This window comes from Mytilus californianus, unplaced genomic scaffold, assembly GCF_021869535.1.
Source record: "Mytilus californianus isolate M0D057914Y unplaced genomic scaffold, xbMytCali1.0.p SCAF_12, whole genome shotgun sequence".
In the NCBI taxonomy this organism is placed as follows: Eukaryota; Metazoa; Mollusca; class Bivalvia; order Mytilida; family Mytilidae; genus Mytilus; species Mytilus californianus.
In genome coordinates, this window is record NW_026262604.1 from 43,822,591 (window position 1) to 43,843,648 (window position 21,058).

The window sequence follows — 21,058 nt, forward strand, 5'->3', positions numbered from 1 at the left end:
TTCACAACTAGAACAAAAATCACAGCAGACAACGTTTATCCTTGTCGAATTCCGCGACAGGTCTCGAGGAGGTTTGATATTCACCCATTTTTTAAAGTACATCCGTATTTATCAATATACACAGTTTTTGATCTTCAGATATTGCTTGACCTTATAAATTGTAGCTATCTTTTCCCGATAGGGTTTTTATTTCTATCTTTGTATTTAAATTTGTTTTTTGTCTGTTTTGTGCTTTAATAATTTATATAGCTTTTCATAATATTTCAGTTCTTGTGTTAAATTTCAATTTGGTCAGTTGTTTTCTAGGTTCAAGAAACAAATCTGTATCTGTTATCCATTTTAGTCTTGACCCTATTTGAGCTTTTTTTCTTTTCTTTTTTTCAAAATTGTTTTTTATCTTAATGGTCAGACTTAGAGAAGATATCTACATTCTGTCAGACTAAGAGAAAATATCTACATTCTGTACATTTTTTTCCATGTCAGGTTCTCTATCTATAACGGTTTTAAAATATGACACAATACTAATTCTTTTTATCCCTATGTTCTATTTTTAACCTTGATGGCCATGCCGGTTGCAGGCAAGACATTTTGAAACTACATACCCCAAGAATGATTGTGCTCCAATTGATCCAGTAATTTAGAGAAGAAGATTTGTTTGTAAAAGTAAATGGACGACGGAAGCCAAGTGATGAGAATAGCTAACAAGGCACTTTTGGCCATATGATTTATTCTTGTTTATATTTTTGATTAATATAATTAATGTGAGCTACATGTAGCTAGCCGTTTTTATGTTTGTATAGATATGTAGGATTGCATTGACTGTGTTAGTAGTGAGTGAAAATGTGAGTTGCTTTTCCCCAGTATATTCATGTTTAATTTATATGAATTGAACGATATAAAAAAATGGATAGTCTTGTACATATTATTCAATGGTTACCCAAAAAATAATAGTGACCTGTTGAGTGTAGTGGTATTGTAAAATCCTGACTCCTGATAACATATAAAAGATAATTAAGTAAAACATTTTGAAAAAGCTGTTGTTTATATAGTCTACTGCAGCGCAAGAAACAAGAAATACCAAAAACGCACTCCTTAATTAAATTAACCAAAATCGGAAATAATTTACGAGGTTAATATCTAAAATTACCGGACATTTGAATGAAAGAGCTAATTTAACTGAAGACGTGGGTGTATCATGCTTGTAGCTATTTTCAGAGTTTATAAAATCAGTGTTTTAGTTGTATACCCAACATAACAATAAAAGGTAAGAATTCTATCAAAATATTTTCCCTTTACTTCCAATTAGCTGTACATCCGGGGTGGTTTTTTTTCAAAACCAGACGTTGATCTTACTCCTGTTTGATTTACAATGCAAAATTAAATTCGGAACAATCACTTGACAAGCTTGATACATTTGTATATTATACTCAAATAATCATGGTAAAAACCTGTTTTGTTTGCCTCAATTATTTTTCATGATGATGAAAACAATTCTTCTTTCAATTTTCTTCCTCCAATCCACCATAACCCAAACGATATTCAGTTGCCGATACTAAATTAAGTTTTAAAATTTCAATTATGTAATTTATTTCTTTATTGATCATTTAAAGGCATAACTAAAAGTATTATCATATAAGGTAGTTAAATACTAGTAAAATAAGGTTATCAACAACATTTCACAAACACCCAGTTGTATGATTATCTATCTAGGTAATGTTTGGGAGGAATATTCATTGTTATGTTGAGTAAAAATACATATTTGAAATGAAGTTTGATGATATTTTGTCTGAAATTGGAGATTTTGGAACATACCAGAAAAGGAATTTTGTGTTGTTGACTGTAGCCTGGATTTTAACACCGCCTATTATGGCTTTCTCTGTGTTTATTCTGGGAATCCCGGACCACAGGTATGATACACTGCTTTGAGAGTTCCTGATGAAGGTAAATCCAGAAAAGCGCTTCTACGCATTTAATTTATGACGTGTTGTTTTCAATTTTTACTGGTGCAGATAATCTAAACAATAATATTTAGAGCACATAAGTTTAAATAATATTGGTACTTGTGTGTTGATGGTTAAGGAGAAGTTGTGAACGTTCATTAACTTATCAGCATTGACCTGATTTGCTGTATAGCATTCATGTGCTACATTTTTTTTTTTTGTAATCTTTATCTCGGTTGGAAAACCAATACCGTTTAGTAGATATAAAAGGCGTCCGACATGACAAAATATTAACATTTCAACGAGAAACCCAACTGCCTGATTTATGTAAAAACAATAAGCGAAAAACTAATTTTATGACAGAAAATAAGCACCAATATCAGTTGTATTACAGGCTCAAGATTTGGGACATGTACCCACATATGTTTGGATTTAACATTTTTGCGAGCGCCCAACCGTTTCCATATCATTTGACGGCAATCTAACAACACGACATACGAACAAACTGTAAAAAAGACACAGGACACAAAGTACATGTACCGATCTAAGAGTTTAGCAACTGTGAGCTAGTTCAAAACCAGTAACAAATCATAAATGACTAAAATATCAATCAATACACATCCAAAGGATTTAGTGTAAAGACGAGATAACTAGACTAAGAAAAACATGACATTGTGTAATACCAAAATATAATTATCTACAGGATATATAACTGAAGTGTTCATAACTGTATAACAATACATAATTAGTTATGTGTTAATGTATAAATGATATTGATGTTCAGCCAAACTTCCCAACCAAATCTGTGTATCGATAAAAGAAACTAGTAAAGATTTTAAGTAGTGTGTAGTAATCTCTGACTACATAATTTACCAGTGATAAATAGATGACGTCCATTGAAATCTAAATCGTCACAACAGACACCGGCATAACAAACGAGCTAGAAAATATAAAAACCGTAACATGACCGTTAAAAAAGAATATTAAGAAAAGATAACAAAAAATCCATTATTTTGTCGTAAATTTTTGTATAGACTTTCCTTTTTGAAACTGAAATACTCAATTTAGAAGAGGACAGTTATTACTGTTTACATTATATATATTAAAGGTAAGTAAGGTACATTTCTGCATTATTATAAGGGAATATTTGATTATTTGACGCAAAATATCATCAAGGTAACAAGAAGTGTTGTTGAATTTATCATTTAAATGGAATTAAGACGGATCTTTACTGAGTTTAGTCATTCAACTGTGATTTATAACAAAACAAGAATAAGTCTTAATTAAAGGGGTAAAGGGGTAAAGGGGAGCCCATAGGCATACATACATCCAGCCGATACAGTTAATGACTGAAACATACATGGATGATGTCAAGGAGAAACGTTTACAGCTTTAATCATCTCATAACGGTACCAAATTTAAGCAGTTAGTCAAGTTCAAAATCTGGCTGAGAAATAAATACAACAGTAGTATACCGCTGTTCAATAGTCATAAATCGATTTAACTGAAACAAATCCGGGTCACAAACCACAACCGAGGGAAACACATCAACTATAAGAGGAAAACAACGGAACAACATAAACACTGAACTGCTACAAAAACAAAAGCCAACATACTTAGGAACGGACTATTTGATAACAATGCCATATTCCTGACTTGGGTACAGGACATTTTAAGAAAAAAATGGTGGGTTGAACCTGGTTTTATGGCTAGCCAAACCTCCCGCTTATATGGCAATGTTGAAAATACCGTTAAAATGACAACATTACGTGACAGGTAAACATTACAAGTAAACGCAAGAACACCCAGTACAGAGACATACATAAATAAATAATATGATAGTACATTACAACATGTAAACTACAGAATAACAACGGACACCTCTCATTTACACCACAATAGAATTATGAACTGTGCGTCACACGAATGTATCAACGCCACAAAAAGTGACGTCACAGGTACATTTCTAAAAATAGAATATAAAATTGGGATTAAGGTTGTAATGGTGTTATTTTTTGTATTGTCTAACCATTACAAGAATATTAATATAAGAAGTCAGTATTAACAAAATTTGCACTAAAGGATTGTAGTTACGACTTTTGGAACATATCCGCTATCATCTGTGAAACGGATATTCCATAACGGTCAACCAACTCGTGATGGCGTCCGTAAAATTTATGAAGGGACGATTTCAACTTCACCACTTGGAACTCATGGTTTAAATTTCCTAGCTTGTGAGCAGCAAGCCTCTATCAATGTAGTCATGATAGGAAATACAAGCCCTGGAATATCGTATCAACTGGGAGATATAAATAATGTAGAATATTGAAATATCAACCGTGAACCGAGTTATTTTCGACATATTCCACCGAACATCTATTGCCCTATAGTCTGATATAGTCCTATAATATAAGCCTTCGTAGTTCCATATCGTTAGCTTTCAACGTTTTTTTTTTTTTTTGTTCGATCAGCATTGCTAGTAAACAAATATATCTGATAAAAAAACGTTGAAAGCAACGATATGGACCTACGTAGGCTTATATTGAGTATTATAGGACTTGGTATGATAATTGAATCACAAAATAGAAACGTAATTGTTTTTCTTCTGCAGATGCATTATTCCAGGATTTGAAAATGATACGTATGATGTACAAGGAACCTTTCATCAAAGAACGATTCGTATGTACATTCCTTTATCTAACGAGGACGATAAAAAGTACGACCAGTGCCATGTTTACCAGGTTGACCAATCAAATACTGCGTTTGATGACAATAGCAGCCAACCAATCAATGCCAGTTTAATAAAATGTTCGTCGTGGGTCTACAGTAACGATGTCTTCGATTACACGTTTGTAGTAAAAGTAAGATCCTTATTGCTGATTGATATCTCTCTACGTTATCATTCTAAAAAGATTCAGATCCTAACGGCTTATCTTGTGATATTGCTGAACCCAATAAATCACAATTCGTTTTCGTCTAATTCACCTAGATGTACACAAAGCTTGTCTAAAAAAAGCACTAACTGTCAGGTGCTCAGTGGTAAAAAAAAAACCAAAAAGCTCTTTAAATCGAAGTCAGTAATCTCGAAATCTGCGGATAATATGCCAACTATTTTTTAAACACTCGTTACTCAGACATATGTACCTTGCTCTAGACAAGTCTTATATTAGAAATGACTGCTGCTTTGAAAATGGGAATGTAGCTTCATATTCTATGGCTTAAAACAGAAGTATTTTTAATTGTCGAATGTTTATTGTGCACAATGGTTACATATATTTGTACTGATCGGTTGACTTTCTATGGGTTTTACAGGAAAACTTGGTATGCGACAACAAATATAAAGTGTCAGTTTCAAAGACAGTCTTGTTTGCAGGGACTCTTCTTGGGTCATTCACGTTTGGATTATTGTCGGATTTGTAAGCATATAAACTTATTGAATTATATATTTAGATTTAAAGATATTTGGTTTTAATAGGGCCTGGATTGGGTTTCCAGAATAGAGAATATTGGACAAAAAGTGCAGAACAAATGGTTTAAAATAAAGAATAGAAAACAAGAGGCTGTAAGATTAACAGTAAACCGGATTTTCCTGCATGAAAATAATATTTGCAAATCTAGACTCCTAAAAAGGATCAATAAATGATTTTGTGTTCGGTTCAGAAATGGAAAGGCCAAAATCAATCTAATTACTTTTCGCTACTGAAAGGTCTACAAGACAACAATGATAAAAGCTAAAATCATGAAAATCGAACTTGACCTTAGTCACAGGAAATAACATATCTAAATTTTAAAAAGATTTCGTCAAAGCGTTTTCAAGTTATTGCACGGACACTGTTTGGCAGTCGCCCGGCCGCCCGCCGTACATCGTCAAATTGACAAATGATATTTCCTTAGGAAATCCGATGAAAATAGGTATTAAAAAAAAGATTAGAGAATAATACGGTGCTAAATTATAAAGAATAGAAAATAATGGACAAAATGTATAAAGAATAGAGAAAAATGTGTTTAAAAATTAAAAATTCACAATTGAAGGACTCCAATCCAGACCTTCTTTAATATTGTGTCATAAAGTCCGCCATGTGAAGTTAACCTACGTCGAATGTAATATACTGTTTTAATGCTATAATGTTTTTTAACGTTTTTGGCTTTCAAAATTTGAGTGACTTTGACGATAGTTTGTGCGGTTTGATATGATTTTATTGATCAGAGTCAGTGTTAACGAAAACTTTATGATGTAAGGCCCCGTCACACTAGACCAAGACCATGAAGATTGCACTACGATCAATAAAAAAAGATCGCGGTGAGATCGTGGTATGGTCGGCTTGAATATTCAATATTTTATAGTTTTCACGTTCATACCACGACCTAGTTATGATCCTGATAAGATCCTGCTACGATTCCGCTACGATAGTTACACATTAAGACCTTTCCACGACTTACACGATCTCAATAAGAGTCTACTACGATCAAACCACGACTCCACTACGTTGTCACTGCGCTCTTCGTCCCTATAAATATGACTGTTGATCCTCTATCCTTAATTCTTTCATAAGTCGGTCGTAATGCCCAAACTGGAGTTCAGCAGAAAGCCAAAGGCGCGCCCAACAGGACCTACGCTCTCTAGTATGTCTTCTCCTTCTTCTTATAACTAAAAGTGTAGCCTGATCAGCCAAATCGATACAGTGCAACTGAATTAAAGATCGAGAAGTAGGTTTTGCTCATGTGTGTCCATGGTTGAACTACAGGTAGAACAGAATGAGGTCATGCAATTATCGTATCTAGGACGTAGTAGTATCGTAGTAAGGTCGTACTAAGAACGACAAGCGCGTATTAGCAGCGTATTATTGTCTTCCTCGTCGTAGTAAAATCGTATCAATATCGTAATTGAAGCGTTATATAGACGTAGTGAAATCAGGATAGTCGCAGTGAACTCGTAGTAAGGTCGCAGCGAAATCTTTTCCATTGGCTTCCCGATTGCACCACGTTTTCAATACGATGCTTCTACGCCCCTCCCGATCTTACTACGTCATTATAACGATCTCTTCCTACGCTTCTACAACGACTAGTTTTGGCCACGACTGCACTACGAATGTTTGAGGGTGTTCAACGTTGGTCGAGGACCTCCACGATCATGAAGACCTTAGCACGTCCTTACTACGACCTTACCACGACCACCACGATCTTACTACGACTTTTAAAATTTTTCATAATTTCTGAGGTCGTAGCGGGATCGTGGTCCTATTTTGATGGGAGTATTAACCAAAAACAGCATTTGTTAAAACAGGAGATTTCGTTTTCTATGTATTAGCTTCAAATTTTGTAGGAGCACCTCCATATAGAGTATTTAATCTTACTTAAAATATGTAAAGCAGATACATAAAAAATGGAAAACTACTTTACGTTGACGACTTTAATCTCATTGTATAAATACTGATCATCAATGTGTTACTTGTAGAACACATGCAACGTAGCAAGCAAACTTTTTTATGTTGGTCCCTTTAACAAATGCCTATAATTGTTTTCTACTGTCTTTCTACTGTCAAATATTTATAGATATGTAATAATTTTAGTATTGGTAGACGGAAGACGTTGTTGCTTGCTGTTTTGACCCTGTTTGGCTCCTGCATGTCTTTAGCATGGTCTGTAAATTACACAATGTTTATAATTCTTAGATTCTTTACTGGCGTTGGCGTCGTTGGAACATATATTACAACTTTTGTTTTAGGTACGTGATTGAATTTACTAACATTGTAAATCGTCGTAGAAAATTATCATCTAATGTGATGATCAACACCACAAAACCATGAAAATTTGAAATCCTGAAACAAAACCAATAAATCAAAATTACATATATATGATGGACTGGATGGAGAATAATGAACCAATACTGCAGAATTTTTAGTCTTAGATGCATGATTTTTTTTATTAGTTGTTATTGGCTTTGATCTAGCTGTCAGTAACTGCGAGTACTCTCAGATCTGTATTTAGTGTCTTCTTGTTGTGGGGATGTATAAGTACCCTGTCACGTCCACTCTGTGTTTTTGTTAGATGTATTTCTGCTTCGTATCGATCTGACGAGTGAAGCCCTTTTCAAATGATTTTTATAGTTTGTTCTTATGTTGTACTGTTACACCACTGTCCCAGGTTAGGGGAGGGTTGGCGCGCCTTCAAACTAGTTTGACCCCGCCACATTCTGTATGTGCCTGTCCCAAGTCAGGAGCCTGTAATTCAGTGGTTGTCGTTTGTTGCTGTATATCATATTTGTGTTTTCGTTCATTGTTTTGTACATAAATAAGGCCGTTCGTTTTCTCGTTTAAATTGTTTTACATTTGTCATTTCGGGGTCTTTTACAGCTGACTATGCGGTATGGGTTTTACTCATTGTTGAAGGCCGTACGGTGACCTATAGTTGTTAATTTCTGTGTCATTTGGTCTATTGTGGAGAGTTGTCTCATTGGCAATCATACCACATCTTCTTATTTTTACAAAACTACAGAATAACGGGCCAGAAAATAAAAACAGAATAGAGAAAAATTATACTTAAAAAATTAAAGAATACAAAATTGAGGAAACCCCCACCCGAAACACTATCTCCATCTAGACCCTCATAAAGACAAGCAAGCAAAATGACATTTGAAATTTTAAGAAAAAAAATTACAAAAAAAGTTTGTGCTGAAATTTATAAGAATTATACAATCTTTTCGAGGTTGTGATGTGTAAAAACTAAACCGATGGACTAAGAGACGTACTTTTATACTTCGGACTTAGGGAGCTACCTTTTGATTTTTATGGGGGGGGGGGGGGGGGGGGGGGGGGGGGGGGGGGGGGAGGCGGCTAGGATGCAAAATTTTGTCCTGCAATTTTTTTTTAGTTGTGATCTCTGTCCTGCCTTTTTATTTTTCACTCTATTCGGTCCTGCCTTTTTTATAGGTTAATCCTGACTTTTGTTTACATAAATTGCCATCCTGCCTTTTTATTTTGCAAAGTTGCTCATCTTGCCTTTTTTTACTCAAAACTCCTGTCCTGCCTTTTTTTCAAATTTCATCCTAGACCAACTCCCCCCCCCCCCCCTAAAAATCAAATGGTAGCGCCCTTTCTTTGTTTTTGAGTTCATCGGCCCATTACCAAATAAAATCCACACACAATACTACATAGAACATGTAAATAGCAACACAAAAAATATATCGAATAGACAACACAATGGACAAAAAGAAAACACCAAAAAAAGAACAAAGTTAAATTTCTAAATACTTGCGTAAATCTAAATCGCAAGAGAGGATAAATAATAAAACATATTCTTTATATCTGGTTCAAGGCTTACATGATTGTAACTTAAGTGCCAATCTGCCATAAAATCAAGCAGTGGTGAAAACATGACAAACAAAAACCCACTCAAGTTGACATTAATTTATGTTCCAATTGTATATATAATGGTGCACGAATATATCATTTGTTTACTTTTCCTGTTCTGGTAATGCACGATATAATTTGGTTGAAATGCACTAGAAATTAACAATTAAGGGGAGCTAACTCCGTAATTTGTTAGCATTCTAACTAAAACTTATCTAGAGATTTCTCGAATTACCAGACACGCAGAAACAAAAGACCTACCATTTCTAACTCAGTATGAGGGTAACTTCAAAATAGGATGGTTAGGATGGTGGGTTTTTTTCGGCCATGTGTTGAAATTTTTCTAAATTGCCTGATTCTTACAAAGACTGGCACTTACATTGTAATAGTTTATTAAAATGATCTGTTAGGATAATCATATTGTAGGTATGGAGTGGACTGGCCCTTCAAAGAGGACATTTGTTGGCATTATCATAGCAACATTTACACCAATAGGAGTTCTTCTTTACATTCTCGAGTCATATTATATTAGAACGTGGAACTGGATTATAGTTGCTACTGCCATACCTACCGGTCTTTATTTGATTCTATGGTGGTAGGTTTATCAGACCAGAGTGTCGTTATTTGATTCTATGGTGGTATGTTTATCAGACCATAGTGTCAGTTATTTGATTCTATGGTGGTATGTTTATCAGACCATATTGTCAGTTATTTGATTCTATGGTGGTATGTTTATCAGACCATAGTGTCAGTTATTTGATTCTATGGTGGTATGTTAATCAGACCATAGTGTCAGTTATTTGATTCTATGGTGGTAGGTTTATCAGACCATAGTGTCAGTTATTTGATTCTATGGTGGTAGGTTTATCAGACCATAGTGTCAGTTATTTGATTCTATGGTGGTAGGTTTATCAGACCATAGTGTCAGTTATTTGATTCTATGGTGGTAGGTTTATCAGACTATAGTGTCAGTTATTTGATTCTATGGTGGTAGGTTTATCAGACTATAGTGTCAGTTATTTGATTCTATGGTGGTAGGTTTATCAGACTATAGTGTCAGTTATTTGATTCTATGGTGGTATGTTTATCAGACCATAGTGTCAGTTATTTGATTCTATGGTGGTAGGTTTATCAGACCATAGTGTCAGTTATTTGAGTCTATGGTGGTAGGTTTATCAGACCATAGTGTCAGTTATTTGATTCTATGGTGGTAGGTTTATCAGACTATAGTGTCAGTTATTTGATTCTATGGTGGTAGGTTTATCAGACTATAGTGTCAGTTATTTGATTCTATGGTGGTAGGTTTATCAGACTAAAGTGTCAGTTATTTGATTCTATGGTGGTAGGTTTATCAGACCATAGTGTCAGTTATTTGATTCTATGGTGGTATGTTTATCAGACCATAGTGTCAGTTATTTGAGTCTATGGTGGTAGGTTTATCAGACCATAGTGTCAGTTATTTGATTCTATGGTGGTAGGTTTATCAGACCATAGTGTCAGTTATTTGATTCTATGGTGGTAGGTTTATCAGACCATAGTGTCAGTTATTTGATTCTATGGTGGTAGGTTTATCAGACCATAGTGTCAGTTATTTGATTCTATGGTGGTAGGTTTATCAGACCAGAGTGTCAGTTATTTGATTCTATGGTGGTATGTTTATCAGACCAGAGTGTCAGTTATTTGATTCTATGGTGGTATGTTTATCAGACCATAGTGTCAGTTATTTGATTCTATGGTGGTAGGTTTATCAGACCATAGTGTCAGTTATTTGATTCTATGGTGGTAGATTTATCAGACTATAGTGTCAGTTATTTGATTCTATGGTGGTAGGTTTATCAGACCATAGTGTCAGTTATTTTATTCTATGGTGGTAGGTTTATCAGACCATAGTGTCAGTTATTTGATTCTATGGTGGTATGTTTATCAGACCATAGTGTCAGTTATTTGATTCTATGGTGGAATGTTTATCAGACCATAGTGTCAGTTATTTGATTCTATAGTGGTATGTTTATCAGACCAGAGTGTCAGTTATTTGATTCTATGGTGGTAGGTTTATCAGACCAGAGTGTCAGTTATTTGATTCTATGGTGGTATGTTTATCAGACCATAGTGTCAGTTATTTGATTCTATGGTGGAATGTTTATCAGACCATAGTGTCAGTTATTTGATTCTATAGTGGTATGTTTATCAGACAAGAGTGTCACCTACTTTTCAATGCCATGTTATATATTGTTCCAGTTGTAAAATGTTTAAAATTAATATACCCTAAGGGTGACAGGAGAATAGAAATATGGTCTCTTCAGGTCTTCTTCCGACCGGCAGTAAAACCCCTTCCAATGTGGGGCGTCCGTTTGGCTGTGCGGGATGTACAAGTACGCAGCCACGTTCGATCAGGATATGTACACTTAATCCGATGCCTCGTTTAAAAAGAGTGTCACGCTCTCTGCACTTTAAGAACCCTTTCAGGGGTCCGTAGGTGGCCTGTTACAAAGAAAAATGTCTGTTCCTAATGGCCTATTTAATATAACCCTCATTAATTTTTGGTCTCATCCTGAACATGCATAAAATATTTGCCACTGGACTAAGCAACCAACAATCAATCAATCTAAATTCAATTATGAATAAAACTTGATCACAGGTATATAGATACCTTTTGCAATAAAGATAATTTTTGAAAAGTTCATTTTGCAAAGGATACGGATTTATTTGTCAAAAGTAAACTCTAAGGAAGATAAGATGATACCCCAATTTTATAGAAATGAACTAAGGATAGTAACCCTGTTTTTTTGTTTTGTTTTGTTTTTTTTTAAATACAAGGTGACTCACTTTTATTCAATACAGATATGTGAAAAAAAGGAGAAGTGTTATGATTGCCAATGAGACAAATGTTCACCAAAGACCATCGATGTGTACAACATTATGTCACCGTATTGCCTATACACGGTTGGTAGAAGAGTTTTACCAAGACGATTTTAGAAGAAACTGTATTGAGTTTTTCATTGCTTAAAAGGTTTTTTTTGTGAAAGATATTGAGATTTTTTTTGGCTACTTTTTCTCTTTTTGAATTAACATCACTTTTTTTAAAACCTTTTTTTTTTTTTTTTTTTTTTTTTGCAATTATAGGTAAACATTTAGTTCGGTTTACAAATATAAATTTTGTATAAAAAAAAATTGTTTCGACCTGAACATGCTGACGTAGGTGCAAATCATAAAAAAGATTTTTGTCTGGAAGTAGTGTTATACATAGCCCATAAACATTAAAGTCCTTTCTTAAACGTCGGAATACGCCAACAAATCAAATCACAATACATGCATTCACTAAAGTTATACTATTATACTTGAAAATTTGGTCAGGTTTATTCCCGAGTCTCCAAGATGGCTGTGCAGTAAAGGGAGGATGGCAGAGGCAAAGGTTTTACTTCAACATGCTGCAGCGGTAAATAAAACAACATTTCCAGACAAAATGCTAGACGAATTGACACCTGACACTAAAGAATCAGGAAGAGTCTGGCTTTTATTTTCAGACAAGACTCTAGCTTGCAGGACAATAGTGATATTCTTTAACTGGTAAGCATACACTTTATAGACTCAGCACAATTATCATTGTGTTATTTGCCATGCGCAACTGGACGGACGTACCTAGTGAAGCAGGATATTATTAGCTATCCGGCGCACCTGAGAACATCCGCGGTATTTGGAGGGTTTTGTAATGTTTAGTCTTTAGTTTCTGTCTCTTTTTTGAAATACTATTGTTTGTCTTTTCGTTGTTTTTTTTTTTTTTCATGGAGTCGTCTGTTTTTATTCCAATAATGGATTCGTTTGCCCCCTTGGTATCGTCTCCCTCTTTTATACAAGTTTCCACAACGCCGGCTAGCCCTAGATTCACTTAAGGATGTACTTAGGTGAAATTAAAAAAATCTAGAAATTAAAAAAACAAAATCAGAAGAACATCAGTTAAGGAACAAAATAAGCTAAAAATATTGATACATGTAGTTATGAAACTCCTTTTTGAGATATTTGATTTTTTTTAAATGGCGGGAAAAGGCTGACTCGGACTTTTACCTTATATTTAGCATTGGCATTAATAGGGTCTCAAATCGTAAGAAAAAAAATCTTGAATCTGCTTAAATTTTGGTATTAACCTTTTTATGAGATATTAAGTCTTCTATGGAAAGAAAAGTTGGTGATATGGGGCAATATATTTTACCCTGTATCGTAGGGAAAAAAACTAAGAAGTCCGAACATCTGACAAAAATTCATAAACCTCACCAGAGTTCATTCTTAAGTTAAGATGATAAACTAAGAAAGCAAATATGCGTCGTTCAGTTGCGTTACAACCACAACAGATTAATAATATTTGGCACCTTGCATGTTCAAGTATTTATCATACAGTGTACCTGGTTTTCTTCTTTCGGGGGTTGAGAGGGGTAGAACGTTCCCGGTGAGGGTTAATACAGAAACGCGCTTCGAACGCACGGAGTTATAAAGTGTTGTTTTAATTTAGCACGATCGACTGAACTGAAAATACATGTATGATGAAAATGAATATTTTGCAAAAAAATGGAGAATATAAATGTGTTCAAAACTGTAAATAAATTTACGAGCGGCAAAACCACGCAACAAAATAATTGAGTAAGACTCGCAAAAGGTGAAAATGAAAATTCCCTCAGAAAGAATATCACGTGACTGTAGGTCGACATGATATTTTATAACCAGGCTAAGGTTAAGTACTTTGAGCTTGTTTTAGTAACTGCAAGCATGCTTTAAAACGGTATATTTTATTATTTATTATTTTGTGTTTTTATTATTTTGTATACCATTACATTAGACTTAATTGCTTTTCCGGTACTTGTTTTAGGATGTTCCTTTGTGTTCGTTTTGATCGATAATTTCTTGATTGAAATTAAAAAGAGGAGGGTTGAGATCTTAAATAAAACTTCTTCACCCTCGTCATGCTCGTCAGTAGTTGTATGTCATTTAAGGAATGACTGTAATATTTTTTCTGTCTGTGAAGAAATAACATCAGAAATACGTACCGGGTTATTTAAAAGTGTGCACCACATTTTTTAGGTTATTTCGAATAGACAGAAAAAAAAACATTACAGTCATTCCTTATAATTTAATTCTGAATTCCATTTGTAAGGAGTGAATTTTGAAAAAAAGTTGGTGACGTCACAGTCACATGACAAAATTATGTCTATGAGCTGATAGACAAAACACTTTCAGCCAATTAGAAGACGTGTTACATCCAAAATTAAAATATATCTTAATATCTTTTTTGTTATTTAAAGAATTAGCTGATTATGACAGATCTTTGATTGTTTCCGCTGAATTAATTCACAATTTTTAAAGAGTCTGGACGTATGGCAAGTCGTTTAACTATTTATTCTAACTTCAAGATATATAATTAATAAACTTTATAAGATATCTCATATATAATTTATACGATATCTTATATAGTTTATAAGATATCTCATATAATTTTCTTTATAAGATATCTTATAAATTATATGAGATATCTTGAAGTTCGAGTAAATAGTAAAACGGCTTGCCATATGGACGATTCAGAGCATGACATATTGAAGGGACACCTGTCTGTTGTTGAAAATTGTCTGTTGCCTTGATGATGTATTTGTGCTTTTTGTCGTTGGTTTGCTGCCTCATTGACATATACCTCAAATTTCATTTTATTCATAAATGTTATATGTATTAACGCTCACGACAACACATTCTATTCGAAAATAAGTTCTATATTTCTAATACAGGATGGTAGTTTCTATGGTTTTCTACGGATTGTCACTAAACACTGGAATCTTGTACGGAGATTATTATATCAATTTTATGCTGAGTGTACTTGTAGAATTTCCAGGACAATTACTACCACTTGTGATGCTAGGCAGAATTGGTCGTAAAAAGAGTCATTTCATTTACATGGGTGTTGGTGGATTGGCTTGCCTCAGTACTATATTTACAGCAAATTATGCAGGAAAAGGTATAAGTAATAGTTATACACCGAGGGATAGGTGTGTCTGGATAAGGAACCCCGTCGGCCGGAGGCCGGAGGGGTTTCTTATCCAGACACGCCGTATCCCGAGGTGTATAACTAACTTACACCCCATTCTAAACCCTATATTTGTTAACATTGATTATTAAATGCCAAAAAAAAACAACAAAAAAACGATAGCATATTTATTGACAATATCAAACCATGATTTATAAGAATATTTTTTTATTACATGAAACCCCACTAGTAACCTTTCTTTGGTTATCTTCGTTCAAACTTTGACAAGTGAGTATATTTTACAAATGTAGAGTTGTTTTGCATATTCCCGTTAAATCCATGTGCTAATATGGATCAACAGGTCAAGGTTGAGTGTTACGTGTATTCTTATTACAAACAAAAAATACATCATGCTCCTGGTATACAGTTGTCAATATGGACGGGTATAAGACGGACGACATTTTGTGGCAAGCGTTGGATTTGGTAGAAGAGACTAAAGATAAAGGCAATACTATAACCCAAAGTACTTAACTGTATCAGTTTAATAAAGGTAATCATAACTGTATTTTATATCTTACGATTTTATCAAAAACAACCCCCACCCCCCTCTTCTCGAGAATAAACAAACATTCATATTCGAACATACTAAGGGATATGTGTGTCTGCATTAGAAACCCGACTACCAGACACGCTCAACATACAATATTTAATATTGAGGAACTCCCTTTGGAAGGGGGGGTGGCAATCAGGGGCTGATCAAGCCGGGGGTTCCCAACTCAAGAGAAAAAGGGGGGTCCAACCATTCAAATGGGGGGGGGGTACGAGAGTTAGAATCCCCATTTTTTAAAGATCAATGCTTTAGAATAGAGACATATGGCTGGGATAAAAAAAAATACCTTCAAGCAAAATTAAGAGTATTTGAAGGATTATTTTTGAATTGCATATACTAGTAGACGCTTATTGGAATTTCCTAAAGTGTGTTATTTTAATATCATGAAACAATTTGTAAACACTATTAGTTATGTTCATGCTATTTAAAAAATAATCAATTTCTATTGTTACGAATAACAATGGACTTTGTTTGCGGGATGTAGAAGCAGGGGTTTCCAGAAACCCCGCTCGTCACACCCTGTGGTCAAAATCCATTGTTATTCGTAACAATAGATCTATTCAATTTACACTTGTTTCAGAAATAGAAACTATGAAGTATAACAATAGAACTGGGGTGTAAAATTGGTATGATGGCCCGAAGTGTATTTTTGCTATATATTAGTTTCGACTATCGATCAGAGTGTTTGTTTGGTGATGATAATCTACTACATCTAAAGACTACTAACCTTGGTTGATTACCGCTCGCTATTTATGTATGAATAGATGATTACTGTTGGGTCAATGTCAAAACCACTTTAACACTATGTCTAGGTTAGTCTATGGAAAGGTATATACTATGAAATTTAGAGCGAGGGGCTTGCCCCGAGGTCTTAATTTCATAGTATATACCTTTCCATAGACTATCCAATTTAGCACATATTTACAACTCGAGTAATCTTTTAATTGGTCTATTGGTAGTTTATTTTGGCTGACTACTTGTATCACAGGTGTTTGTAAAACGGAGCTCATTAACGAATTTTGTAAATCTACTCACTAGTATCATTGTAAAATATGTGATTTCAAAAGGCCCTTCACTCCAGAATGAAAAGATGGTAGCTGCTGGTGTAAGTATGCATACTGATATAAAGCGGTGTTTTACTATACATGTTCTTCTTACAAGGTAAGATGACAAAATAAATTGACCAAAAGCAGGCAATAATTAAATTGCAGTGGAAGCTTTACATGTTTTGAAACGTTTTTTTAATTTCACAGTAAAACTAAAGCTATAATAAATTTGAAACATATAGATAATTTGTCCCCAAAGATATAGTCTATCAGATAGGCATTAAAAAGCAACTACAAATAGATCAGAGATTATAGGTTTTGTGTTTTTTTTTTATTAGTTCAAAGTAAAAACTAAAAGATTTATCAGAATATCTTTATAATATATATATATAGGTGGCACATTATCTTCAGACATAATCACAGTTTTTCAATTCATGACATCGTCCTGAACATGCATGAAATATTTGCCACTGGACATTAAGCAACCAATAATCAATAAATCAATCAATTCATGACGAAATAGATCACTTTCCTTAAGAAAGTTTAAAAAATTATCACCAAGTTGCTTTAATTTTCCTTCACAAGGTTTCATAGAACACACTTTTCTGTGTACAAAGTAATTGCATGGATGATACATTATCATAATTTTAAGATATCGTTGTACTCTAATCAAGGTATAAAGAACCATATGTATTACCCTTTATTTAAATGATAAAATTTGCAATTGTCAAAAATATTTTTTAGATCCAAAGATTTTAATAGCAGGATATTTAAAAATCAATGTGAAAACTAATTACAAACTATTTAACTTAATTTGGAACACAGCATTTTATTTCAAAATAGCCAGTGGCAATTTTTGTTTTGAATATCTTGATTACGATACAATGAAATCTTACCCTTGTGGTCATTCATGCGTAGTTACTTAGTACACAGGAAAAGTATGTACTATGAAAATTAAAAAGGCAAATATAAGCAATTTGATTGGACGAGAAGTTGTAAGTACGTGCTAAGACACAAACACATATATGAAATAAAAGATTAATTTTGGTCTGTTTTGTAGTGTTCTTATATCAACTCGATATTCAAATAGTTACAGACTTTACATAGTGATTTTTTAAACCCGAAATAAGTTAGCAGATGTATTGATATTCATTAGCATAAGGTCGATTTCTATCAGACGCAGCTCATTTTAATTTTTTCCTCAAGATTTTTTTGTCAATTTATTTCATTAAGGATGTTCACTACTCTTGTTTCTGACCTTTTTTCAGATATTCGGAATCCTCTAGTTTTATCCATGTTAGTGCCAATAACAATTTTGCCCGCTAACCCTTAGTTTTTTTTCATAATTCTATTACATACTGTTTAAAAAGCCACTTTTGAAACTCTTATATAATCCTTGTTATTTTTTCATAGTTTTTAAAAGAAAAAAGATGCCAATGTTAAATATATGAAAAAATCTAGAGAGAAACAGTTCGCGCCAAATTTTCAATGGGTTATATCTCGAAAACAAGCACACGGACCCTTCATTTTTTTCTGCTTTTTCAGTTCCTTTAGTAATATACTATCAATCTATAATAGTCTTCTAAAAGCTTGTTATTTTGAAACAGAGTAGCGAACATCCTTAAGTTTAGTTTAAGTACCTTTATTAAATTTAGTCATGTAGAAATAAGGCGATGTTGCAGAATCTTCAATGAGACAACTATCCACCAGTGACAAAAGGTCAAGGATGTAAACAACTATAGGTCACCATACAACCTTCAACAATGACTCATACTGTATAGTTGGATATAAAAGGCCCCGACATGACAACATGTGAAACAATTCAAATAGGAAAACAATAAATGGGAAACAAATACGGACAGACTGCAACCAATGATAACCACTAAATTACAGGCTCCTGGCTAGGTACTCGTGGCAGGGTAAACATTCTTGTGAGCGCTCATCCCTCTTCATCATCAAGGACACACAACATACAAACTATAAAAATGACTAATTAAATCAACAGGAAGCACAACAAAAAACAATGAAATGAGGAAAAAATACAAAGTACGGATATTAGCGTACTCGCATTTATTGAAAAGAGAGGGAAAATGTATCAAAGGGACATTCAAACACATAAGTCGAAAAAAAACTGACAACGCAATGAAAAAAAAGGAAAAACGACCAAAACACAAAAAAAAATGTTTAAGAAACAAAATATAGGGGGTTATCTCGGGAGCTCCGGAACGGTAAGCAGATCCTTGAAAGTTTGTTCATATCCAATTTCGACAAAAAAACATGTTTTTACCAGACTTAATTATCATAATGAATCAGTACATATCCAGCGGATTTAGTGTTAAGGCGTTGCGTTTTGTTTCTTTACAGACTTTCAGCCATTAACTACGACATTGGCCTTGCTTGGAAAATTATTTTCGACTGCCGGATTTGCTACTGTTTACATTATCTCAGCAGAAGTTTTCCCTACAGTCATTCGCAATGCTGGCATGGGGTCAAGTTCCGTTTGGGCACGTGTTGGTGGAATGATTTCCCCATACATTGCAGATACTGTAAGTTTCCCTTTTTACTCTAAGTACTCTTCAACATATTTATTATAGGCACAATTCTTGTGTAAAAGTATTTAGCAATTACTGGAGGTCATTCGGATGAAATACGTGTAATTGATCGCATGATATGACTGTTATTAGTATGGCATTTACGTAATAATATATACTATATTTTCCCAAAAATTATCAGCTATTTCATGCCGCTTGTAACTTAGGAATATGCTTTTCTGATGTTCAGTAGTTGTCGTTTGTTGATGTGGTTCATAAGTGTTTCTCGTTTCTCGTTTTTTATATAGATTAGACCGTTGGTTTTCCCGTTTGAATGGTTTTACACTAGTCATTTGTGGGGCCCTTTATAGCTTGCTGTTCGGTGTGAGCCAAGGTTTCGTGTTGAAGACCGTACTTTTACCTATAATGGTTTACTTTTACAAATTTTGACTTGGATGGAGAGTTGTCTCATTGGCACTCATACCACATCTTCTTATATCTATTTTGAAACAGTACTGAAGAAAGAAATCGAATTTATAATTTTTTACTTCATAATTTGGTCATTCTGAAGTGGTGGTGAGCTCTTGAGGTAAAACTTCATAATTTCTGGCAAATTGTAGGATGATAAATACATTTCCTTTACATATGTCAATTTGAGCATTCATCGTGGAACACTAATTGAAAATCGTTGATATTGTAATTCAGAATTGATTGCTTATTTTGGTAATTTTATTTGGGTTCAAAAGCCTTGACTGAAGCACATTTTACGAAGCGCGGAAGCAATTAGTATACAAAAATTCTGAGCACGATCAACGCTTTTACAATCCTATAAAAAAAAGTAAAAAGAAAGATTTAATTCTTGTAATTAAATTATTTAACTACCATAACAATACGAGTTATATTAAGCTTCCCGTTTATTGTGAAGTTGTCACAGAATTTGCATGAAATATAATTTTAATTATTTTGAACCAATTTTTAATTGTTTTTGTGTGATATTGTAGGCAGATTTAATTGGTGGCACGACAGGCAAGGCTGTTCCGTTAGTAATTTTCGGAGGGGCATGTATACTGGCTGCACTTTTAACACTTATACTACCGGAAACTTTGAATAGACAACTTCCAGAGACAATCGAAGATGGAAAAAACTTCTCAAGGTTACTATGAAAAATATATTTATTGGCAATTTTGTTAAGTTATGTTTCGCATTTCAAAAACAATTGCCAGTTTAACAACAAATTTACACAGAACCTTGTTGTGGTCAAGGAAAATTTCACAGGAAGTGTTTATTAAGTTATTCACACAAAACAAACAAATCGTGGATAAGTAAGCTTAGCCTATTAAAAGCAATCATGTTGCCTTCGATATCAGTTTTGTCATGTAAAACTTGTTTACTTACATTGATTAATTAATTATTTAATTGCACCTTTGGTATCTTTTTTATTTTAAAAAAAGGAATAACCATTCTAATGAGGCAATTTATAAACTCATTTGAATATTTCAGGACCATAAATAAGAAGTCGCCGGTGGAATCGAAAGAACAGACTAGACTTTAAATGTCTGAGTGAATTCAAACTGAGGAAAG

General features: G+C 33.8%; 1 protein-coding gene across 1 annotated transcript; it reads left to right on the top strand.

The window, feature by feature from the left end:
* The first annotated feature begins 1,764 nt into the window (after window positions 1–1,764).
* On the top strand, window positions 1,765–20,640 carry LOC127721085 (organic cation transporter protein-like). Its single transcript, XM_052227767.1, has 9 exons — window positions 1,765–1,907; window positions 4,552–4,801; window positions 5,253–5,356; window positions 7,511–7,665; window positions 9,716–9,884; window positions 12,644–12,856; window positions 15,055–15,281; window positions 19,311–19,492; window positions 20,479–20,640. Exons 1-9 carry the CDS (start codon window positions 1,765–1,767, stop codon window positions 20,638–20,640), a joined length of 1,605 nt encoding a protein of 534 aa, XP_052083727.1.
* The last annotated feature ends 418 nt before the right edge of the window (window positions 20,641–21,058 follow it).

Excerpts from the sequence above, each read along its gene's own strand:
- LOC127721085 (XM_052227767.1), top strand. The coding sequence starts at position 1,765 with ATGAAGTTTGATGATATTTTGTCTGAAATTGGAGATTTTGGAACATAC. Across the intron at positions 1,908-4,551 it reads CTGGGAATCCCGGACCACAG|ATGCATTATTCCAGGATTTG; the intron begins GTATGATACACT and ends TTTCTTCTGCAG. Across the intron at positions 9,885-12,643 it reads CTTTATTTGATTCTATGGTG|GTTTATTCCCGAGTCTCCAA; the intron begins GTAGGTTTATCA and ends AAATTTGGTCAG.